General features: G+C 43.2%; 1 protein-coding gene across 2 annotated transcripts in view; it reads right to left on the bottom strand.

Annotated features, from left to right (window-relative positions):
• LOC138740997 (uncharacterized) overlaps positions 1-26,357 on the bottom strand; it is an 81,561-nt gene that overhangs the window by 33,007 nt on the left and 22,197 nt on the right. The window contains exon 2 of one of the 2 annotated variants that reach the window (XM_069894417.1): positions 5,965-6,021. The exons of the other annotated variant lie outside the window; for it this stretch is intronic. Coding sequence (XP_069750518.1) covers positions 5,965-6,021 — 57 coding nt within the window. The remainder of the gene's footprint in view (positions 1-5,964; positions 6,022-26,357) is intronic. 2 annotated transcript variants of the gene reach the window in all.

The following is a 26,357-nucleotide window of genomic DNA, read 5'->3' as shown; positions in this document are numbered from 1 at the left end:
CGTGGAAATCAGATTTGGATTTAGGTTTGGAAAGATGGCACACAGAAATTCATAGTTGTACACCACTTGAGAAGATTACATATCATCTAAAGAATAAAAAAGATACTTTTTAGAAAATTTGGTGCCCGAATCTACATATTGTAGGTATAAATTTATTTATGGTTTTCCCTAAACCTCGTGAAACCTCACTAACTCCTTGGAATAAATTAAATAAATAAAGCTGAAAAGGCTAGAATTGGGTGAATGGTGGTGATACCTTGGCAGCCAGGTCTGCTTCTTTCTTTTTCTTTTCTTTCCTTACTAATCTCTTTTCTTTCTTTTCTTCTTTCTTTCTTTCTTCTTTTTCTGTTGTTTGTGAGGGGTCATTTTTGAGGGGAGAGGGTGGTTGGATTTTTTGCTATGGGGAATATAAACCATCATGTATAATGGATTTTCAATGGTTAATGACCATTATTCTTTGTATTTTGACATAAATACATTTATTGAAAATTTAAATAAAATATTTTAAAAAATAGAAGAAATGGTGGATGTTGTAGTTGATGTGTCTGTAATAATTTACCAAATTTTTATGGACTCTGGGCAGGTGCCCACAGATTGGAAGGCAGCAAATGTTACACCACTGTTTAAAAAAAATCCAGTTACAGTTGGGAAGATGCCTGAAGATATAGTTAAGGAAGAAATAGTGAGATCTCTGGATGGAAATGATTGCAGTATGGATTGGGGCGGACAAATTTACTGGAGTTCATGCAGGATATAATGCATGCAGTAGATAGAGGGGAACAAGTGGATGCCGTATGCCCAAATTTCCAAAAAGTGTTTGATAGAGGTGCCACATAAAAGACATTCATAAGATAATTGTACAGAGTTGGCACTTACGTATTGGTGTGGTAGAATATTGGTAAACAATAGAAGACAGAGTTAGGGTAGATGGATGTTGGTTGAGATGGAAATCAGTGGTGCAAGGTGTGCCACAGGGGTTGGTGCTGGGCCCGCAACTGTTCACAATGCACATTAATGATAACATGTCTAAGTTTGCTGCTGACGTCAAATTGAGTGGAAAAGCAAATTGTGCCAAAGATATGGGGAGTCTGCAGAGAGATACAGGTAGGTTAAGTAAGTGGGCAAGGGGCTGACAGATGGACTAAGTACAATGGTAAATGCAATCATCCAGGTTGGAAGAAAAATAGGAGATTAGATTATTATTTCCATGGAGAAATATTGCAGCATGCTATTGTACCAAGAGACCAGGGAGAGCTTGTGCATGAATTACAAAAGGTTGATTTTGCAGGTACAACAGATAAATTAAGAAGGCAAATGGAATGCTGGTCTTCATTTCTCAAGGGATTGAATGTAAAAGCAGTGAAGTTTTCCTGTAGTTTCACAGGGTACTGGTGAGGCTGCACCTGCAATGCTGTGTACAGTTCATGTCTCCTTACTTGAGAAAGCAACTAAGCAAAGGTATGGGCCCACTGCAATATGCCTATTGTCGCGATCGCTCCACAGCAGATGCAATGTCTCTGGCTCTCCACTCAGCCCTGGATAACCTCGAAAACAGCAACTCACACATATGGCTGCACTTCATAGACTACAGCTCAACCTTCAACACCATTATTTTGTCAGGGCTGGTCAAGAAGCTCCAAATCCTGGGCCTCTGCACACCCCACTCTGCAACTGGATCCTTGACTTCCTCATCGGAAGACCATAGTCAATACAAATTGGAAACACTGTCTCCTCCTCACTGACAATTATCACGGGCACACCTCAAGGATACGTGCTTAGCCCACTACTCCACTCACTATACACTGATGACTGTGCGGCCCTGCGCAATTCCAATGCTACCTACAAATTTTCCGATGACACCACCGTTGTTGACAGAATCTTAAACAGCAATGAAGAAGTGTACAGGAGGGAGATAGATCAGCTCAGTGAGTTGTGTCACTTCAACAACCTTGCTCTCAATGTTAGCAAAACCAAAGAGATGATTGTGGACTTCAGGAGGAAGTCAGGGGAACACGACTGAGTCCTCATCTCAGTAATGGAGAAGGTCAAGAACTTCAAATCCCTGGGTGTCAACATCTCCAAAGACCTGTCCTGCAGCCTCCATGTTGATGCAATCACAAAGAAGGCTCACCAGCGGCTATACTTTGTGAAGTGTATGAGTAGATTTGGTATCTCACAGAAGGCTCTTGAAAACTTCTACATCATTCTGGGTATTTGTACCACTGTCTGGTATGCTCAGGACAAGAAATAATTTCAGGGGGTTGATAACTCAGCCTGCAACATCACAGGCACCAGACTTCACTCCATCGAGGACATCTACAAGAGGCGGTGTCTTAAAAAAGCATCCTCTATCCTCAAAGACCTCCCACCACCCAGGCCATGCCCTCTTCACTCTGCTACCATCGGGAAAAAGGTGCAGGAGTCTAAAGACGAGCACTCAGCGGCACAGGGACAGCTTCTTCCCCGCTGCCATCAGATTCCTGAATGATCAATGAGTCAAAGACACTGCCTCACTTTGACTTTTTTTTGCACTATTTTTATTTACTGTTTTAAGGTGGTTTATATGAATGTTTTCTCTGTGATGCAGCAGTAAAAAATGAATTTTGTGACTTGTTCATGAAAACAAATTCTGATTCTGATATGACCTTCTGGCTTTGGAGGTGGTGTACAGGAGGTTTAGCAGGTTGATTCCAGATGAGTGGGATTTGCCTATAAGAAGATATTAAGTTGCCTTCACTAAACTCACTGGAATTCAGAAGGTAGAGAGGGGATTTTAACAACATTTACAAAATTATGAAAGGTTTAGAAAAAATGGAGGAAACCTAGTTCCAGGTATATATTCAAGATTTGGGTGAGTAAATTTAGGATGGAGAAGAGGAGGAACTGCTTTTCCTGGAGAGTAGTGAATCTGTGGAATTCTGTGCTCAACGAAGCTGCCTGATAAGGTATATTTAAGATACAGTCGGATATCTTTTTGCATAGTAAGAAAATTAAGGGTCATGCAGACAAGGCAGGCAAGTTGACCTGATTCCTGGTCTATATCAGCCATGATCTTAAATTGTGGAGCATGTTTGACAGGCCAAATGGCTCCTATTTCTTTTGTTCTTGTGGGCTCCAAGTCGGGCTAATGGGAATCTGTGTGTTTGAATTTAGGCAAAGTTGCAGACTCGTATTGTCCTTTGGGTGTGAAAGAGGTTCTTTCCTTGAACCACAAAATTGCAACATCACACTTTTTCATCCTCAGATTTTTCAAATTTCTGATTTATTGTCAGAGTACATGCATGACATCACATACAAGCCTGAGATTCTTTTTCCTCTGTGCCAGGCAGAATTACCACTTTTTATTGGTAGTGCAAAAAATAACTGTTCACAAAGTGCACAAGTGAACAAAAAAAAGAACTGTAAACAGATAATGAATGTAAACAAACTGACTGTGCAATACAGAGAGAACAAAAATATCAATGAAGTGCACTAGTAGGAGTCCCTGATTGAATTTGTCATTGAGGGATCTGATGGTGGAGGGGGAGCAGCTGTTCTTGAAGCTGGTGGTGTGAGTCATGTGGCACTCATACCTCTTTCCTGATGGCAGCAGTAAGAACAGAGTGTGTGCTGGGTGGTGTGATTGCTGCTGCTCTCTGACAGCAGCGTTCTCTGTAGATGTTCTCCATGATGGAGAGGGTTTTGCCAGTGATATCCTGGGTTGTGTCCTCTACCTTTTGCAGGGTTTTATGCTCAGGAGTATTGGTGTCCCCATACCAGACCATGATGCAGCCAGTCAGCACACTTTCCACCATACATCTGTAGAAATTTGCCAGGGTTTGTGGTGTCATACCAAACCTCTGCAAACTTTTGAGGATATAGAGGTGCTGAGTTGCTTTTTTCATTTGAGTGTTGGGTCAGTAAAGGTCATCCACCACTGTGACTACCAAGAATTTAAATTTGCTCACCCTTTCCATCCTTCATCCCCCAATGATCACTGGATTATACACCTCTGGCTTTCTCTTCCTGAAGTCAGCAATCAACCCTGTAGTTTTGGTGACATTGGGTTTTGTTGGTGCACCATTCAGCCACATTTTCAATCTCCCTCTGTATGCCGACTCTCACTTTCCTTTATACAACCCACTACTGTGGTACCATCGGCCAATTTGCAGATGATGTTTATATTATCTCTTTAATGAGTTCGAGGGAATAATTCAGGGCTCTATTTATTGGAGCACTGGGTAAAAATGCACTCAAGGCTAGTCAGTGTGTAGCTGAGACAAGACCTCAATACAAACTCTACTGATGGCTTCAAGGTTAGAAATACTGGAAGGATTTTTTCTCATCAGAATAGAAATTAACTACTTTGGTGGGATCATAGAAGAATAGATAACAGAGATGGATGGGTGGATAAGATGAGGGAGTTGATGGATGGATTGATCAATGGATAGGTGGGTGTCTGGTTCAATGTGCGGTTGGGAGATAGGGAAGGGAAGGGGTGGATGAGTGCTTGACTAGGTGGTGAAAGGAGGCCTTTGTAGATGGGGGAGCAAGGTTGCATGGATGAGCATTTGGACTGGTGGGGAGAGGATTGTGGATGGATGGCAGATTGAGTGGAGGGAGGGAATCTTTGGATGGATGGGCAAATGGTTGATGAGGACGGAGAGAGCCATGACAGTATGGATGGATGCTCGAATGGTTGGTGGCACAGATGAATAAATGGGTCATCAAAGATGGATGGGCAGATAGATGGAGAGAATGAGCTATGGTTAGAAGGAAGGACACATATATGGAAGGATGCATAGAATGGTTAAAGGAAATACAGGTGAATCTCTGAACATTATCTCTGTCATTGTATGAAAACTTGACTCGAGAAGTGATTACTTATACAGAGCCATAACATTCTCATGTCATCGATTTTATTGATCGTCAACTGACCTTTACTTACCTCTGTGAGCCACAATTCAATTCAAAATTCAAACCATTGAAATAAGAAACACAAGTCGAAGGAAATGGGATTAGTGAGAATGGGAACTCTCGGTTAGGGTGTTTGGGTGCGGAAGAGCAGTAGATGTGTGAATGATGTCTCAGAGCATCTTATTATATTTCAATGGGTTCTCAGTCTAAAGTGCACCTCTGCTGAACACATTTCAGTGGGGTTCAATTCCCAGAATACACAGAATTAAGATTTTCCACCGGCCAGAAACTAATTCCTCATTCTGAACCATATCTTTGTTTTTGCAGTTGTATTCATAATCTTTGGAAAACATGAATAAAAATATTGAATGCATTGTGCTGAGACCTGGCCATGTTTATAATACTGAGGATCATATTCTAATCCCTGAGGAATGCCCATACCGAGGGATCCAGCTCTAATGGATTAGAAATACTGTGCATCTCTTGACGTTCATCCTTTCTACATGAGGCTGATTGAAACATCTGTCAGATTTAAGTAAACACAATCTTAATCCAGCATGACAAAAATATTGCAGCATCCTCTGATTAAATCTGCCTGGCCCAACTATCCATGGTGCTTAGCATCCATTCACTTAGTGCAGTTTAAATATTAACAGGGAATGCAGAACATCATTGGCTTAACAGCAGGAAAATCTGCCTCCAATCACACTGTCTCCTGTCTGTCTTTCCACAGCTCACTTATTTATGGTGATTACAAATACTTCAATCAATTGAAATTGCAAGGCTTCTTAGCACCAGCTTAATATCTGGGCATTTGTGATGAATGTTCTATTGAAAAATGGATTGCAAAATTAATTTGTATTAAAATAATGTAGGTTTCAATGGGAGGTATTAACCCAAACTTCTGCAGTCTGACAAAGTTGGGTTTTGAGGAGTTTAGTTCCAGATTAATACTGGATCACCAAAAGCCACTTAATTTGTCATTTTAATATTGCAAACTTCATCTGGGGTGTTAAAAGTGGATGGTCTCTCCTTCAGTTTAAACTGTACTCTGGTTTCAACACTCACCTCTCACCAAATCTCTCCACACTCGTTGGAAGTCAGCAGACTCTAGATGCTGTAAGTCTGAGAGAGAAGCAGAAAAGACTGGGCATATTCAAGCAGCATCCAGGCAGAGAGGAACAGAGGAACAGAGTTAAAGTTAACCCTGGAGCAAAGATTCATGATTCTTTTATTGTCATGTAATAAAAGAACAGAAAATGCAATTCGGTAAGGCAGAATAGATTTGCCATCAGCAGAATTTGCTCGGCACCCCTTACATTCAGAGAAAGAGAAGCAAAAAAGACTTCCCAAGAACCATTGAGGGTTCATGGATTAGCCTCCAATGTTTCCATAGCCTCCCCAGCCACGGACTTCAGGCTATATAATCAGCAACTAATTTCCAGGTCTCTGGCATAATCAGGAAGCCCTCAGTGCCTTCGGCAACCTCTGGCATCTTGGTCCTGATACCTGGTACCCTTTCAGCCAGACTAGAGTCAGTCTCCAGCAGCCCACAGCCTGCATGGGTTCCTCACCTCCTCATAAATAGCCCGCCACTTGTGTGTTCTTCAGCTGTAGAACACCTCGCTCGTCTGCTGCCCTGGTCACCACCCCATGGGTTGCCTCCTCTGCTTCTCCTTCTCAAACGGAGTATAGCCTCCCCATTTTATAGTGCCCCACACCAGTCCTCTGCTTCCCTGGAGCCCGCAAACCCCCGAGGCTGCAGCCAAACAAAGGCGCCACAATCTTGGGCCCAGACCCCGCGGTTGAAGGATTTTAAAATAAACCGTTGTTGGCTCCTTTAACAGGTCATTTAAACCCTGTACAGAGCTGTCAGCAAAGAACACTCTGCTTCAGGAACTCTGTGGATCGAACAGCATCAGTGGAGGAAAATTAATGGTCAACATTTCAGGCCGGAACCCTTCATCGGAGGGGAGGTAGCCTGTGTAATGAGGATGGTGGGCAAAAGGAGCTCGGTGAGCCAATAGAGCACAATTTCTCCACCCCTTTGAGCTCCACTCTCACCCCCCCTCCCTTCAGTAAAACACGCCTTGACGTCCCTATATCCTTACCTTTGAGCACCACCACCCTCCACATTCAACACCTCCCTAAAGTCCCCAGCCCAAAATGTTCCACCCTGTCCTCGGTCCACTGGCTATGTCCCTTCTCCACTATTGTTGTACATGTGCACTCAGTAAGCATTTAAAACATCCATAGTTTGTGGGATTGACTGTCACATTCAAAGTTACTTTTTAAATTGGCTCATTAAAACTACATTTAAATCACCGAAGTTGGATTTAGTAGAAATTCTGTCTCCAACTTAATGGAAATTGTGCTACCATTTTTCATCTGCAGTTCAGTGTGGGCTCCTGTCTGCACTGTTCCATGGCTGATTAGATTACATCTACTTCCTTGACAATTGACTGGACTCACACTACAACAGAATATGGGTAATGTGATTGATGGCTTATCTCATAACCAGCTTTTTTTCTTGCAGAATCATGTGCTGGGATGTTTCCTGTGTTTAGCGTACTGGGAGAAAATCACAGTCAACTCTACTTTATGATCCATAACCAGGCAACAAGCATTTGAAGTTATTTCCACTGGGCCAGAGGAGAAAACTGATGAGATTGAAGGCTCTGTTTTTAGTTTTCTTTGCAGGTTCCCTTGGTCATGCTTTATTGGTGAATCTCAGAAGTGCAGGTCTGGAAGAAATTAATAACCAAAACTGCTGGAGTGATGGTGAAGCCCACAAAATGTGGGAGGAACTCAATGGGTCAGGCAGCATCCAGGGAAGGCAAATGACAGTCAGTGATTTAAGCTGAAATCCTACATCGGGATAGATATTCCTGACGAAGGCCCTGGGCTTGAAACATCACCTATTCTCCAGCATTTTGTGGGTTTCTCCAGTTTTCTCAGCAACTGCAGTCGGTCTTGTTTACCTGCTGGAGAAACCCGACTGGTTGATCAATATCCTCCATCAGTAAATTCACCTGTAATGAATCCCAGTGGCACTCAAGGTACTCAATCCCCAGTACCTTCCAATGTGTTTCAGAAAACCTTCAAGTGCAACACTGACCTGTATAGCTCAGTTTCAGGGGCATGTGGGCATTAGCCTTTTATTAGCTGCCGAGTAACATATATGATGGTGCTGTTTTATAAAACATCAGAGAGGTTGCTTCTGGAATGTTGGGCACAGTTGCCTTGGATGACGTTACAGAGAGATATAGAGGAAATTCTGTTCCTGAAGATGGAATTTCTCAGTTATGAGGAGAGGTTTGATTGGCTGGGAGCAGAGGGGAACCTGAGAGGGAAGCATGAAATGATGAGGGTGGAGATAGAGGGCGGTGAGAAGGTTTTTCCATGGCAGAGCTGATTATGATCAGACCAGATGTGAGATAAGGAGAAAAGGCTTTAGACCATGAAACATAGGAGGAGAATGAGGCCATTTAGCCCATTGATTCTGAGCCGCCATTCCATCCTGGCTGATTTGATGTTCTTTTCAATATGATTCTCCTGCCTTCTCACCATAATCCTCAAGGCTTTTCCTAATCAGGAACCTAATGAACCTCATAACGTGATCATTTAAAGGGGGTACAAGGAAGCTTAATTTTTTTCAACCAGACAGAGATTTTCATGACATTTAAGAAGTATCTGGGCAAACACATGCCCAGAAGGCAAGAAAAGGCTACAGGCCAAATGCAGGTAATGGGATTACTCAGGATGGGTGCAGAGAGGATAGGATGATGGACCCTTTTCTGCGGTGTCTGATTCTAGGACTCCAATTCCTCTTCACTCTAGCCCTACAGAGTTGACTTGGTGCTGAGTCTGTGTCCCCAGTTTAAGACTGAAGGGGATTGGAGGGCTACAGGCCTACTGTGGGGAAGTGGGACTAAAGCAGTAGGGCACATTGTTCAGCATGGAGAACCCTGCTTCCATGCTGTTGGACTCCATAATTCCAGACTGTCCACCATGAGTAACTAGTCTTTCAGCATCCATGTATTCAATTACTTTTTGATCAACTGATGCAGTGGACCAAGGAATGGCAAATGGAGTTTAACTCAGACAAGTGCAACGTGTTCCGTTTTGTAAGAACCTACGGAGTAAAAACTTACAGGGTTTGTTGTTTAATTGGTGCATTTAAGCTGCACAGTCTTTGTTACCATGCTGTAGCTCTAAAATAATTAAATGGTAGGCCCCTAGGTATTTGCAAAACACAAGAACACAGTTGTAAAAAAAAGTAGTTGGGTTTCTCCAACATAACTGCAGATGTCAGCAGCTACTTCCTCAGGAGTGTGCAAAGATGTGTGTGCAAAAGGTGTGGAAGCATCCCAGGATGTCACAGGCAAAACCATCTCCACCATCGAGAACATCTACAGGGAACGCTGCCGTCAAAGAGCAGCAGAAATCATCAAGGATCCACACCGCCCAGCACAAGCTCTGTTCTCACTGCTGCCATCAGGAAAGAGGTGTCAGTGCCACAAGACTCGCACCACAGGTTCAGGAACAGCTGCTCCCCCTCCACCGTCAGATTCCTCCTCAACAAATTCAGTCAGGGACTCATTTAAGGACTCTTACTGATTTTTTTCTCTCTGAATTGCACAGTTTGATTACAGTTCTTTATTTGTTTACATGTGTACATTGAGTACACTTTTTTACACTACCGGTAAGTGGTAATCCCACCTCGCTCACAGTAAAAAAGAATCTCAGGGTTGTATGTGAGGTTCTGACAACAACTCAGAACTTTGGACTTTGAATTGTGTTTGGAAAAGAACATTAGAAATGTTTGAACAAATCACTCTTAACTTGCCCAAATCTCAATTCTTCAGATATTTGCACGTCCAGCATTTTCTTGAATCACAAGTTTCTAATTTTCAAAAAGTCTGAATCAATTTTGTAGATGAATTTTTTCAGCTTTAATGCCTTCTAGTTTAATATTATTTATGAGAAATTGTTATATTAAAATCAGACTTCATTAGATAAAATCAAAAATACTTGGGAACAGGATTTAAATTTGACTCTATTGGATGTGGATTGGAACATAATTATTAAGTTGGTTAATACCTCTTCGTTATGTGCTCAACATTGTCTATTTCAATTCAAAGTGTTGCATAGGCACATGTGTCTAAGGCTAAATTGTCTCGGTTTTATTCTGATATGAGTCCCTGGTGTGACAGGTCTAAGAGCGGAGAAACGCCATTAATTCATAGGTTCTGGACTTGTCCTAATCTAGAAAAATACTGGAGCCAGCTGGAGAATGCATGGTGCGTTCATGTATAGAAGTGCTGATTGGAGCATGCGCAGTAGAGCACGGTGTGAATCGGGGCTTTAGAGTATATATACAACATGGCAGTGTAGAGGAGAACAAGTGAAACGCTCATAATTCTCTTGGATGGTACTTCATATTCACAGAACTTTAACACATTTTTAGACACTTATACAGATGCCATTTTAATGTTAAGGAAGATAGTTACATGTGTTAAATAAAGGATTTAAATGCATCTGGACTTGTATTGGAAATAATTGAAACATGTCGTGAATGAGTGTGTCACCTCACCTCCAAGCGACTATTTATTGGATTGAAGCTGTGTAATATGCAATGTCTTATTTAGTTTCTTAACTGGCCATATCATCTTATTGAAGTTTACCTTTTTTTCTTGTATAAGTTCTTTATTAACATCATTTTTAAATATTTTAAGAAGAAATGCTTTACTTTGGCTTGCTTGAGAATGGCGACAAATGAGGGAAGTCCAAACACTGAAAACATAAGAAACAGGAGCATCTGGCCAGTTAAGTCTGGTCTGCCATTCAATGGGATCATGGGTGATCTGGCTGTGAGGTCAGCTCCACCTATCTGCCTTTTCCCTGTAACCCTTAATTCCCCTACCCTTCAAAAATTGAAATGTGTCTTAAATTATATTTAAGGAGGCAGCCTTGAGCAGAAAATTCTAGATTTGCTACTTTCTGGGTAAAGCAGTTTCTCCTCAACACCGTCCTAAATCTACTCTTGAAGCTATGTCCCCTCGTTCTCGTTTCACTTATCAGTGGAAACAACTTTCCTGCCTCCATCTTAACATTTTATAAATGTCTATAAAATCCCCTCTCATTCTTCTGAATTTCTGTGATCATTGTCTCAGGTGACTCATTCTCTCCTCATAAGCTAAGCCCCTAATCTCTGAAATCAACCTGGTGAAGCCCCTCTGCTTTGACTCCAATGGCAGTTTGTCCATTCTGAAGTAAGGAGACTAGAACTGCTCACTTCGCCAGTACACTGTATAGTTGCAGCTGGATCTCCTTGCTCTTACATTTCAGCTAGTACTGATATTATGTTCGGTTGAGAGGCAAAAACGTCTTGTCTTGGTCTACATGCATGGTTCTGAGAAGATCATGGAGGGATTGTGTACTCTGAAAATACTCAGCTAGTCACATCTGCTAACTATCAATGATTGTTTGTTTTAATAACCTTAAATCCAGGGTATCCTTCAACAGGGATGGTTCCTTGCAAGCTCATATCGACGTGCTCTGAATTCTGAGAAATGACTGATGCACGACATCAAGAATCATTCCAGTGCATCCTGGCTCTTCCGACACCAAGGCCAATACTTTCTCCTCTAGTTGAGAGACCAAAATATCACACAAGCTTCCAAATGTAGTCCACAACCACTCCAGATATAATTTCACTTGCATTCCAAACATGGTCCACTAACACACCAGATATAATTTCACTTGCATTCCAAACATGGTCCACTAACACACCAGATATAATTTCACTTGCATTCCAAACGTGGTCCATTACCACTCCAGATGTAATTTCATTTGCATCCCAAACATGGTCCATTACCACTCCAAGATGTAATTTCACTTGTGTTCCAAATGTGGTCCACTACCACTCCAGATGTGGCTTCACCAAAGCTTTGAACAATCTCAACATGGCTTTTTTTACTTTTATTCTCCAAACCCTCATGATAAAGGCTAATATGATCTTTCTCCCTGTCTATGTCTCTACTTGCTAAATTTATGTGCATCATGAACAAGCCCCCAATCCCTATGCATTCACCAGTTCCTCATCCTTTCAATAAGAAATTTCCATATAAACCTTTTCCTTTATCAACTTTTTTTTTCAGTTCACTTTTTACTTCAGCAAGTGAATTTTGCAATCAACACTAAAGTTTCATTTGCACAAACACAAGTGTCCAATTAAAAGTGGGCAATTTGATTTGCTCCTTGGATGTTCTACATGGTGATATTACTTCCACTCAGTAAATAGAAGTAATTGGATTTTTCACACGTAAAGATTCTGGTCAACAAATATTCTCTTCTGCAATGGAATATTCCAGTGCAGCATTAGATAATAAATGCTCGTTAAACAAGAAAGTCTGCAGATTCTGCACAAGTGCTGGGGAAACTCAGCAGGTAATGCAGAAGTATTCATGTCTTACGTACATACTTCATACTTCTCTGGATGAATTCAGTGACACTTGAGGTTATCAAGAACAAACTAGCCCTTGATTGGAACTCCCTTTCCATGCACATCCCTCTTTGTCTTCCAGGGAGAATATGGTTCCCAGATGCCCAGTGGATTGTACTACTGTCATCATTATGTCAGGTGTTGAATGAAACCACCACGTGAATCCTACTTAGTGGCTGCTATGATGTGGCAGCTGGACTTCAGTGCTTCAAATGAAAGGGAAGGACTTGCTGGAGATGTCTTCTCCATCTAAAATTGGCGGGACCTTGCTATCAGTGATAAGGCCACAGCCAGAAACTACGCAAAACACCCTGGTTCAGGTCTGCTTCATTTTGATTGATGGTGGCAACCAAATAAGTTCAGTCTAAATCTCAAAACATCATCATTCCCCCTGGTTTATTGAGCAAAGTCTATGCAATGGGTAGATGCTCTGCAGAATTTCGTGAAGTTGACTACCATCACTTCAGCACCTGTGCCTTACCTTCAGGCTCTACCCCTGTGTGGCTCCAATCAGGGTCTGGCTCAATTCAGCACAGTGGATACACTTAAGCATGCAGACTTCGGAGAAGGACATTAGACTCATGGCCTTATTCCCCACACAGGAGCTAGGGAGCAGCAACACACACTGGGGCATGGAAGAGAAGGAAATGAGCTCCTCACACACATCAGGCAGACCTCACAGTCCTGGAGGCGTCAGTGAAGAGCCGGAAGGGAGTTCTCGTGCAATCATGTGCTCTAATAATGCACAAGGACTGCCATTCAAAGAGCCTGAATCTGCCAGAGCTGAATCCTCCAAATCACAGAGCAAATCCTTAAGATATTTTAAAATGTTAAGGTATTTCATGGTCTCCAGCAGACTATCAAGGATAAGGCCAGCAGAGATACAGCTTTCATGCACACACATGCACACTTATTCACACTTGTACACATACACTTCCACACGCAAGTGTACAGCCACATTCATACATGTGCACACACAGATATTCACACAGAGTCACACAAATGCACACAGAGACACAGGCACATTCACACATGTATACACAGACATATATTAACATGTGTACACACAGATACTCGGTTAATCATAAAATTAACCTCTGTTAAGGTGTTTCAAACATCTTACCCAGAACTACATGACCCCTCAACCTTTACTCTGGCATTGACCTTCTAGCCCCTGAAACCCCCACAGGGAGGTGATGCTCACAACCGCTCACAATGAGAAGTTTGTTCACTGTTCTTTATCTCCTTCCTTGAGAGAAGATCAGTGAGGAGATGTAGAGCAGCCACCACTACAAGCCATCATGGGGTTCTGCTCCTCTCCCAATGAAGGAGACTACCGGGCTGCCAAAAACCAGCAGGCCACCGAGCTCCACCCATCGTCAATCTGCAGTCTGCCAGGTCAGTTCACCAACAATCCTTGACAATCAGTTCTGCCCTGTGGTTTAATCATTCAGTGACACCCTCATCTCTGGAAATGCAACTGACAAAGGGAACTTGCTTTCCCTTCGTCTGGCACCCGCTAATCGACTGCCTCTGTCCATCATCCTTCACCCTCCCCTGGATCCCCTCTCCCTCCTCAACCCATCCCACCCTGTCCACATTATACCAGCTCTCTCTCCTCTGTACCCTCAGTCCTGATGATGGGTTCTGACCTGAAACATCAACCATTCTTTTCCTCCGACAGATGTTGTTCGGCCCACTGAGCTCCTCCAGCAGCTCTAGCTTCCAGCATTTGCAGTCCCTCTTGTGTTTCAAGCCTGAGCCCTTCCTCAAGGTAGCTTGCTTGAGGAAGGATTCAAGCCTGAAAGGTTGGTAATATGTCTTTACATCCTAAGGATATTGCGTATTCCTCCATCATTTCAATCAGTGTCTGCAGACTTTCATATTTCAGTCCCTCCTCTCCTATGTTCTTGCAGGTACACAGGAAGGTCTTCCTGTTATCCCCTTCCCCAAATAACATGGAGTGGAAGGTACAGAGGGAATGTCTGAGTGGAAAGGAGTGGGGAGCAGGAGATAGAGAGAACACAAATGGGAGAGGAGGAGAACAGGGTACTGCATCTAAGCTATCTAGACGGGTCAGGATTTTATATGTCTCTATGAGATCCCCTCTCATTCATCTAAATTTCAATGTGCATACCTGGTCTAATCCAGTCTTCCAGCCATCCAAGGATCTGTCAGTGAAGTTTCACCCCACAGCATTTCCTCAGACCCTAGTACCATACCTGAGGAGAAGTTTGGAGGGGTGCAAAGACCAAGTGGGCAGCTGCGGCCTGTGGACTTGCACAGTTGAAGGGAACCTGGACAAGGGCTTACAGAGCAGAGGGGAATCATGCCTGTGTGCTGCTCCCCAGGGCAAGGATGGAGATGCTGCAATGACTGGCTGGGTAGATGCACATGGTGAACAGCTGCCATGCCACGTGCAGGAAGTTATAGGTGTGGAGAGCATTCCCACCCCCTCACCCCCTCTCCACAGCCTCACTCCTCCCCTCCTCATGGACACCCTCTCCCCATGGTCTTTCATCACCCACGGCCTTGTCCCATTCCATGGCCTCAATCCCTCCCCACAGTATCATCTCCCCATGGAATCACCCCTCTCATGGCTTCAGCCCCTCCCCAAGGAATCAACCATCCCACAGATTCACCCCCTCCCTGTGGAATCACCCCCTCCCACAGTCTCACCCCTCCCACATAATCATCCCCCCCATGATTTCACCCCCTCCCCATAGCCTCACCCCTCCCCACATCTTCACTCTTCCCCATGGCCTCTACCCTCCTCATGACCACCCCTCCCTAAATCCTTACCCCTCCCCACAGCCTCATCCCTCCCATACCCTCACCCCTCTCCACAACTGCCCTCACTATGGAAGAAATGCAGGAGGATCAGAGCCAGCACCACCAGGCTGAAGAACAGCTTCTTCCTGAATGACCAAAGGGACTGCTCACACTAACCCTCCGAGACTCTCATCGGTACAATACAATATCTATGCATTTATTTATTTGTTTAGATAAAATACCTGTCTTTCATATGTATTATGTGTCTGTATGTGTGTTATATTTGGTTGTGTGTCTGCAAATTTAACACCGAGGATCAGAGAACACTATTTCATACAACTAGATAACAATAAACTTGACTTGGCCTGATTTCACCCCTTCTCTCACAGCCTCGCTCGTCCGCAAGGCCTTGCTCTTCCCTTCAACTTCAACCCTCCCCCCAGAGCTTTGCCCCTCCCTAACTGCCCCAACCTGCCCGAACAACCTTTCCCCTCCTACACGAACTCCCTATGGCCTCACTCCTTAACCATGGCCTGTCATGTGATGACATTCTCATTACATGTTGCCTTTGATCTAGACAGTGGCAGAAGAGGCACAGACACGAAGACTGGCCACTTCTGTCATGTCTCACATTGGCCCAAGTAGAGTCGCAGGTGCTCTATGCCCAGGTGATCACCAGCGCCACATTGTCCATTTAATCATAGGGCCAGAGAGTGCAAAAACAGGGTATTTACATTGCTGATTCACGACTGCACCACCAGGTTTGGTTCAAACAGATCAGCAAGTTTTCAGATGATACAACACCGTTTCCCACAATGACGAGTTGTCACACAGAGAGATGTTTGGGTGGTTCATGAAATGATGTGAGACCAACAAAGTGAGCCTCAATGTGGACAAGACAAAGGAGATGATTGTGGACTTCAGCTGTACAAAGGTTGACCATTCTCCACGACACATCAATGGTTCGGTCATGGAGAGAGTGGACAGCACCAATTTCCTTAGTATGCACATAACAGGCAACTTCTCCTGAACCCGCAACAGCTCCTCATTTATCAGGGAGATGCAGCAGGGCCTACACTTCCTAAGGAGGTTGAGAAGGACCAAGCTACCAATCCCATCTTGACAACATTTTACTGGAGCACAATTGAGAGTGACCTGTCTGGTGGGGGTGGGGGGGGCATCATTGCAATGGTATGTTAGCTGCAAAGCATCAGCAATAGAAATATCATCAAAATGGCTGTGAAGAATACTGGGGTCTCCCTTTCCATTACTGTCAGCATTCATTGGGAATGTAGCTTGGATAGGGCTCACAGAATGAATGAAGACCCTTTCCATTTAACACACAGTACGTTTGACCCATTACCATCAAGAAGGAAGTAAAGGTAAAGATTCCATTATTGTCTGGTAATGCTACCTTTAGTATGTTACATACATGAAATTCTTTTAACTTTAAGGAAGACAGAGAGTTGCGACTTTGTCCAGTGCCCCTGATAGAAATGAGGCCACAGTAAGGAACAAATTTGCAACCCCTGGTTTACAAGACCAGTCCTCTGATCACTGAGCTATTGTCAAAATAGGGACTGCCAGACTGGGTTATAAGCTGTGAGTTTAATGAATTGTATGAGTACGTTTTTCCAAAATATTAATTTTCTATTCTATCTGTCTTGATACTTGAGATTATTTCGTGCCATGCATTGTGCGTGCTCCGTAGTCCAGAGAAATGCTGTCTCATACATGTACAGTCAGATGATAATAAATGAACTTGAACTTGAGTTGAACTGGGTGAAAAAAGAGAATGTTAGATGGATTTTGGTTGTTTGATGACTGTTGCTATAATTTAGGAGAATCGTGCCTTGGAAAAGTGTGTCAAGGAAGATGAAAATACTGTGGAAAAACTGCGAGCATGAAAATTCTCGAAACCTGAACTTGAATCTTCTCTGTACTCACTGCAATGCCTATCAATGCTATTCCCATTTGCCTGCATTATGTTTGTGTGTCTTTAGTTCAGGACAGAACGTATCAGGATCTTCACCAAATTGGAGACGCAACACATGGGCAAGCTGCTCTCTTGTGTGAGCTGCAGACCACTTTCCTTCAGGGGCGGGGACACAGCATGTAAATCAGCCTCCCGGAGGAGAGAAGGCATGCACCCAGTTCCCATTCTCACCCTTCGCCATGGCAGCAGAGGTCAGCAGGGCCTGTTCGCCTGCCTTTCATGGCCCATCAGATACCTCCGCTTGGGTCCTGGAGCGGTGAAACAAAGATGGAGGAGTTGGAGTATCATCTGATCTTTGCATCACTTCCATATGCATTTCCCCTCAGTGACACTAACACTAGGAATCATTTGCTGCACTAATGGGAAATGCACATGGAAATGAATGGGCCAATTTCCTGTCGGAGGTGATTTCATTCAAAAATATTCACTGCAAGAATTACCTCAGGTCAGATCAGTTATTGCTCAATCTGCACATAAGCAATGGGCTCTAATAGTCCTAATTTAAAGACTAATATATTTGATTTTATTTTCCTTTAGCTTTAGACATCTGAAAGCTCATTGCATAAATTTTCCATGTTAAATTAAGGTTTATTAATACTTTATTTGTGATCCACGGAAAACATATTTCAGTTGACCAAGAAATAATACATTTAAAGCACTTATTTTGACAGAAAATTGATTACATTTGCAAGATTAATTGTTAATTGTGACAACTACATTTGAAAGGAACAAACAAACATGTAGAAAACACTCAACGGGTCATGCAAATCTACAACAAGTAAAGATTCAGATTTCAGATTTATTGTCAGAGTAAATGTATGACATCACATACAATACTGAAGTTCTTTTTCTGGTGGGCGAAGCAGCACTAACACTTATTAGCTGTGCGAAAAAGAACCGACTCAACATACACATGTAAACAAATAAAGAAATGTAAACTAACTGACTTTGCAACACAAAGATGGAAACAAATCAATAGTGCAAGAGCCCTTAAATGACTCCATGATTGAGCTTGTCATTGAGGGGTCTGAAAGTGGAGGGGGAGCAGCTGTTTCTGAACCTGGCGGTGTGAGTCTTGTGGCACCGATACTTCTTTCCTGATGGCAACAGCAAGAACAGAGCATGTGTTTGGTGGTGAGATCCTTGATGATTGCAAACACTCTCCGATGGCAGCGTTCCCTGTAGATGTTCTTGATGGTATGATATGCTGGGCTGTGTCCACTAGGTTGTGGAGGGCTTTATGCTCAGAGGTATTGACATCCCCATACCAGACTGTGATGCAGCCGGTCAGAACATCTGTAGAAATTTGCCAAGGTTTCTGTTGTCATACCAAACCTCTGCAAACTCCGGTGGAAGTAGAGATACCGACATGCTTTGTTCACTATGTCGTTGTTGTGTTGGGTCCAGGAAAGATCCTCTGAGATAATGACTCACAAATTTGCTCACCCTCTCCACCTCTAATTCCCCCAGTGATCACTGGATCATACACTTCTGGCTTTCTCTTCCTGAAGTCAACAAAAGCTCCTTAGTTTTGGTGACATTGAGTGTGAGGTTGTTGGTGCACCATTCAGCCAAGGTTTTCAATCTCCCTCCTGTACGCTGACTTAATTCTCCTTAAATGATCACCAGTGTTTCACAAGAGCCCTTCATCAAGGTATGGGCAAAAAAACAGTTTATCTGGGATGTTTATTTGTTGCATTCAATCTGCAGTCTTTCTTGTTTAACTCCATTCGGAAGCGCATTTTAAAAATTTGGAAGTGTAGCTACGTTTTGGGTGTTTTTCGGAACTGACTGGCTCTGAGAAACCTTGGTGAAGGGCAATTCTGAAACATTGGTTTTGATGCGATTGGCTGGTGTCCTTGCATTCACAACAGGCTAAGGAACACTGGGCTGGAAAGGCTCTGGTCCAGCGCCTGGCTTCGCAAATCCTGGCTCGATTCTGATCTTCAGCACAGTCCCCCACAGAGTCTCCCTGCCACTACATGGGTTTCCTTCAGGTGCTCTGCATTCCCCCCACCCAACCCAAAGACATGCTGGTGGGCCATTGGCTGTTATAAATGGTTCCTAGTGTGTGAAGGGTGATGAGAGAATTCGCACGTGGGTGGGGATTTAATTGGCATATTTATTCCTTCCTCCTCTTGGGTGGTTTTAATACACTTTATTTAATATATTTTTAAAATTTATAAGTTCACCTTGGCAACAGGCCCTTCTGGCCTACAGGCCAAATAAACCCAGATAACCAATTAACTGACTGAGCCTATACAGCTTTGGAACGAGGGAGGAAACCAGAGGACCCAAAGGAAACCCATGTGATCATGGGGAGAACGTACAAGCTCCTTGAAGTTAGTGCTGGATTCGAAAGCCATTGCTCTAATACTGCTGTCTTAATCGTAGAACACTGCAGCACAGAAAACAGACCATTAACCTCTATGCCAATACATCATTCTGCTAGTCCCGCTGACCTGCACCCATTCCATAACCCTCTAGACCTCTTCCATTCCTGTATCTATCTAATTTATTCTTAAAACTTAAGAGTGGCCGATCTGATGGTTGTGGGTTATCATTGATATATCCTTCTTCACTTCTCACCCTTCCCTGCTCACTGTTTCATTTGACTGATTAACATTTTCAGTCTACTTGGGAGTGTTCTAAAGTAAAGCCTTTTTGGTTAGAAGTTAAAAACATTTTTGGAGAAAATATTAAGGGTTAAACTCCCACAGGACCCGATGCTATTTTTATTGGGCAATATTAAAATGGTTAGTCCTAAATTATGATTAATTGTGTATCAGATTGAATTTTTATGATTGGCTTTAGCTGTTTCTAGGAAGTGTATAGCCATTACTTAGAAACCAGATATGGATTTAGGGATGGAGAGATGGCATGCTTAATTGCATTCTTGTATTCCACCTGAGAAAAATAGCATAATTTATGGAATAAATATCAATTTTTCTTGAAAATATGGACCAGATATTTTGGTTTGAAGGTGTGAGGAACTCTTGAAGGCTCATCCCATTGGCAACTGTTCATTATTGTCTGTATTGAGAATAATAATATTTTGCCATTCTCTGTTCCTTTTTTTCTTCTTTTCTTTCTATATTTAGTTTAGGGGTAGTGGGTGGTGGTTGGAGGGTAGACTGGATGAGGTTTATATATAAACTTTATTTTTTTATACAACTTTATTGAATATATGTATGTATGGATATGATTTTAAAATTCTTACATAAAATGTTTACCATGCCAGATGACAGCTCATTCCACACTCCCACCACTCTCTGAGTGAAGAATTCCCCCTAATGGTTCCCCTAAACCTTTCCCCTTTCACTCTTAAGCCATGACCTCTCATATTTATCTCCCTTAATCTGTGGAAAGAACCTACTCATATTTACTCTGTCTATACCCCTCATAATTTTGTTAGTCTCCATCAAATTTCCCCTCATTCTTCTACACTTCAAGGAATAAAGTCCTAACCTGTTTAATCTTTCCCTGTAACTCAAATCTTCAAGACCCGGCAACATCCTAGTAAATTTTCTCTGCACTCTTTCAATCTTACTGATACCCTTCCTGTAGTTAGGCAGCCAGAACTGCACACAATACTCCAAATTTAGCCTCACCAATGTTTTAAACAACCTCACAAAATAACATCCCAACTCCTATACAATACATTTTATTATCTCTTTTGGATTAAGATTAGGGTTAAAGTTAACGGTAATCTTACTGCAATTGCTACCTGCCCTGATAAAGTTTCCAGTATTACTATACCAGAGATGGGGTGATATGGCTTTGTGCTTCCTATGTGCACTCCCCAAAGGAAGTTCAGTAAATTTCAGCCTTGGTGAAGGAGTGTTCAGGGACAGACCCATCTGTTGGGGTTGAAGGAACAGAGGGGTGTTAATGGACTTATAAAGCTGTAAAGACCTCCAACATGGAAATGGCCATTCAACTCACTAAGTCTACACTAATCGTAAACTGTCACTTCCACAACAATACCACATTTAAAAAAAAAAGTAGACAGACTGATCAAGGCAATTGTGAAGGTTGGGATGCAATGGGGTGATGAATACATTACCAAAGGTACGATCGATAATCAGGGGTATGGTGCTGAATAGAAAGAGGTCACTGGTGATTATGCTTCTGGGTGGTTGGGGGGAGCTCAGTATAGTAGGTCATTTAGAGAAAAAAATGTCAGGGAAGGTTTGGAGAGCAAGAGAGATCAGTAGATTCATCAATGAGTGTTTTAGGGGAGCTTGGGGTGAAGGGTCATCGCGGGAGAGGCAGCATGGAGAATAAGACAAGAGAATTACTTCATCACTTCCCTGGTATGGGTCTTCAACTCCAGATTGGAAGAAGGCTGAGGTAAGCCACTGTCTGTATATTTATCTCTATATATTTATCCATTGGCCGACTGTACCTGTGACTTCACCCACAGATTCTTGAATAAAGGTGACTGTTCCACAAATCCCCTCTCTAGTTCAGGACAGTCGACCAGCAGAGACGTACCTCCATTCTATTGTGAATAAAAGCTTGCCAGTTTTGCATAACTTCCAGTCTTTTGGAGTTATTGATGGTGTATCAATTTCATTCACAATAAATTTTGACAATGGAGCAGATCCTGAAACCGGAGAAATTGGAAATCAACCCTCAATTGCCTGAGACCACTACCAACTTCAAACTCTGGCTGTGCTGCTTCAAGGCATTCCTGCAGGCATCATCAGTTAGAGAGCGACAAACTACAGGTTCGACACCCCCGAGTCGGGCCCCTGTTGTACTCAATGATCAGGGACACCGCAACATATCTGGAGGACCCCTCCCCTCCTCGGACCACAATGTGTTCTTCCTTAATGTCATTGACAAGTACTTGCTTTTTCTCTTCACCATCCTCTGACACCTTCCCCAGTCATAAAGGCCCTACGCAGTCTCTTCACCCTGTTTGGTTGACCCTGCTATATTCATAGTGACAAGGGGCCCATCTTTATGAAGAACGAACTGCGCCAGTACCTGCTGGCCAGGGCATCACCACGAGCAAGACCACCAGTTACAACCCCTGAGGGAACAGGCAGGTAGAAAGGGAAAAGGCCACACTCTGGAATGCCGTCCTCCTAGCCCTACAGTCTAGAGGCTTTCCTGTTTTCTGATGGCAAGAAGACCTCCCTGTGGCACTCCACTCGATAAGGTCACTCCTATGTACAGCCACTAAGGCCACACCACATGGATAAATGTTTCATTTCCTAGGAAGTCCACTTCAGGGACCATGCTGTTGGCAGGGCTGACATCCCCAGGGCCAGTCCTTCTCCAGAAATATGTGAGGAGTCATGTCTGATCTGGTGTAAGGGTCTATCTCCTCCATGCCAACCCCCAATACACCTATGGGGTGTACAAAGGCACAATCTTTGTTAGGAATAGGCACCCTCAGGGTCTCTGAAAACAATTACTGATCACCCCACACCCCTTTCACCTGTTGCCATCCACGATGCATCATGGCATGTTAACTCAGGCCCAATGGATAGCATGCCATATTCAATGCTGCACAATGGCAATGACTGTTTTCAGTCACCCCAGACTGTTCAGGACCCCATTGCTACACCACAGATATACTTGCAGCGGCAAATCAGACCGCCCAAGAGACTTAACTTTGCGAGGTGTCTCAGGAGAATCGGTATGTCACCGAAGACTCTTGTTAACGTCTACAGGTGTACCTCAGAGAACATTCTGACTGGTTTCATCACTGCCTGATATGGAGGCACCAACTCTCAGGACAAGAATAAACTCCAGAGAGTAGTTAACTCGGCCTGCAACATCACAGGCTCCAGACTTCACTCCATTGAGGATATCTACATGAGGTGGTGTCTTAAAAATACAGCCTCTATCCTCAAAGACTCCCCCCTCCCCACCACCCAGGTCATGCCCTCTTCACTCTGCTACCATCGGGGAAAAAAGGTACAGGAGTCTAAAGACGAGCACTCAGCGGCACAAGCTTCTTCTCTGCTGCCATCAGGTTCCAGAATAATCAATGAACCAAAGACACGGCCTTGCTTTTCGTGGACTATTATTTTTATTTTTTATAGCGATGTCGTAAGATATTTATAATATGAACGTTTACATGATGATGCAGTTGTAAACACCAAATTTCATGGCTTGTTCATGGCAGTAAGTTCTGATTCTGATTCTCTTGTATATGATATTTTTCCAACAGTGAAAGGGTCCCCATTGTCATCCTGGTCTCAACCTCTTCTCACTGCTCCCCTTGGGAAAGAGGTACAGAAGCCTGAAGACTAGAACAGTTTGTTTGCAGCAGCTATCAGGATCTCCTTGTGGCTGTTCTGAGATCACAAAAAAGACTGTCTTCATTATTGCAAGTCATTGTTTTTTGCTGTGGGATACTGTGAAAATTAGTTACCACTCTCTCGTTCACATTTATTATCTCTTTTAAATTCATTTATCTACACTGTTGTCATTTCATTTGTAGAAAGTTGCTGTCCGGCTGCAGTATGACAAAGTTTTGGTGCACGGGCATGACAATCCTGAGTCACCAGTCAGGAGTGTGATGGATTACTCTCCACTTGCCCAAAGGAGTGCAATTTCAATAATGCTCCAGCGTATCAAATTATCCCTTTCATTTGCCACCTGAACATTGATTCCTTCTATGTGGAAGGGAAGGTTGAGAATCACTGCTCTGGACTCAATTGTTACTGAAATATTTTGCTTGAGAATAGTTGTCATTGGCCAGTTTCCTTTGGAGTGATGAAACCGTGCACGTAACGAGTCAATGAGGGACGATTAAAACAGTGGTTTTCAAAATATCTTTCTGAACTAGTGAGTGCAGGTTTAATTTTCACATTTAAGAGAAATTTGGACAGGAGCATAGATGGGAGATGTATGAAGAGGTCTGGTCTGGTGGGACTTGGCACAGTAATAGATCGCCACAGAATGTATGGGCTGAAGGGCCTGTTTCTGTGCTATACTATTCTATAGTTATAATAAATACCAAATATGGATTGTTAATAAATTTGCACACTTGACATAGTGCAAGAAAAAGTGACATTACAGTCGTGCAGAGAGCTCTTTTGTGGTGTCGGAACAGTCCACGATTAATGCAACAAGGGGATGTTCAAGAGCCTGAGAGCTGTTAGAAAGAAACTGTTCTTGTACCTATAGATGGAGATTTTTGGGCTTCTGTACCTTCTTTCCGAAGTTACCAGAGAGAAGAGGTGACCAAGGTGAAAGGGTGGGGGGGGGGGTGTTCTATATGATGTTGGCTGCTGTCTTGAGGTAGTGGTTCTCAACCTTTTACTTTCCACTCACATCCCACTTTAAGTCTTCTCTATGCCATCGGTGCTCTGTGATTCATAAGGGATTATGTGGGTGGAAAGAAAAAGGTTGAAAAACCACTATTTTAATCGTACCTAATTGACTCGTTACATGCACGGTTTCATAACTCTAAGGGAAATGGGCCAATGACAATTTTTCTCAAGCCATATATTTCATAGCAATTGGGTCTAGAGCTGTAATTCTCAACCTTCCTTCCCATTCACATATCACCTTAAGCAATCCCTTACCAATCACAGAGCACCAATGGCTTAAGGATTACTTAAAGTGGAAAGGAAAATGTTGAGAACACTGCAGTAGATGTTTTCAGTGGATGAGAGGCCTGTGATGAACCTGGTTGTGTTTATGACCTTCTTCACCCTTCTGAATTCTTGGGCCCTTTAATTACCAAACCAAGAGCTGATGCATCTTGTCAGCATATTTTCCACAGAGCACGTGTCAACGTTTGATAGAGTACAAAACAACAGGACAAATCTGCTTAGACTTCTCAGAAAATAGAGGCATGATGGTGCCTTCTTCACAATTTCCTTGAACTGCTAGATTCTGGAGAGGTTCCCTGAATTGTGACTCGCAGGAACTTAAAGGAATTATCCCTGTCTTTTCTGTCCAATCAATGAAGACAGGTAGTCTCTCTCCTTCCTAAAATTAACAATAAGCTCCTTAGTCTTGGTGATGTTGAAAGCACGGTTGATTTCTGGCACCAACCAACCAACCAGGTTTTAGACCTCCATCATGAATCCTGCCATATTTCCGGATTTTTGGCCAACAGCGCTGGTGTCATCAACAAATGTATAGATTGCATGGAAGCCAAACTTGGCTTCTTAATCATTAGGGTGCACAGAATGGAGCTGGGTAACAAGCACGCAGCCTTAGAATGCCCGTGTTGACAGTCATCGAGGAGTAGGTGAAGTAGCCGACCCGCAAACGAATGGTGTCTGCCAAAGTGGAAGCGAAGAGGTCTGAACTCCTATTGGCTGCTTCTTGATTTTCCCGACCTCACCACTGGGATTTCAACTAATCTTCAGCAGATATCACCTTGTAGCCTATGGACTGCCTTTACTGCTCCAGAGCCTTCAGGTCATCGCAGAGCACCCAATTGCAGCTTCCTGATTGGGTAGCTGCCAGCTTAGGGGCTTGTTTTGGATTGCGCTGGTGACTACATCAAAACCAACGACTATGTTGTCAGCAGCAATAGATTCTAATTAGAATTAATGCATTGTTAATACAAGCAAACACAGGCAGCGGAAACCAATAAATGCAGTTTAAAAATATGAGTGATTAAAAATTGTAAACATTGATTATATTACATAAGATAAAGAATATCTGAGAGGTATAAATTCCCTTTTTTTAATAAGGTGTGTTGGCTGGCACACACAACAGGCGAACCGGGTGATGGCGTCACGGGCAAATCCACGGCAGATCTGACCGTGAGAGCTCCGGGTACAGGGCAAGCACATAGCCTGGCGGCTGATATCATAAAGGTCCCGGGAGTCGGGAGTTCAAAGGGATTTAAACGCGCGTGGGAGTTCTATTAAAGTCCGTTGGTTCAACTCACTTTCGACTCTGTGTGGCTCTTTTGCTTGCTGCATGCCTGGTGTGACGACATTGGTGACCTTGACGATCCAAATGGCATTTGGACCCCACAGTGACCGACCCAAGCACACAGAATGCAGTTTCACTGCAGGTCTGGTTTGAAGAGACCGAAGCCCAATTCCAGGTCAGGCAAATCGTCCCGGGCACCACAAAGTAATACTATGTGGTTGGTTCACTCGATCAGGAAACAGCAGGCCACATCATCGACTTCTTACACCAGCCATGGGTTGCAGACAGGTATGAAACAATCAAGGTGCTCTGATCCGTACT

The sequence above is a fragment of the Narcine bancroftii genome, chromosome 8 (genome assembly GCF_036971445.1).
Source record: "Narcine bancroftii isolate sNarBan1 chromosome 8, sNarBan1.hap1, whole genome shotgun sequence".
In the NCBI taxonomy this organism is placed as follows: Eukaryota; Metazoa; Chordata; class Chondrichthyes; order Torpediniformes; family Narcinidae; genus Narcine; species Narcine bancroftii.
This window is presented reverse-complemented; position numbering and strand designations above follow the sequence as displayed.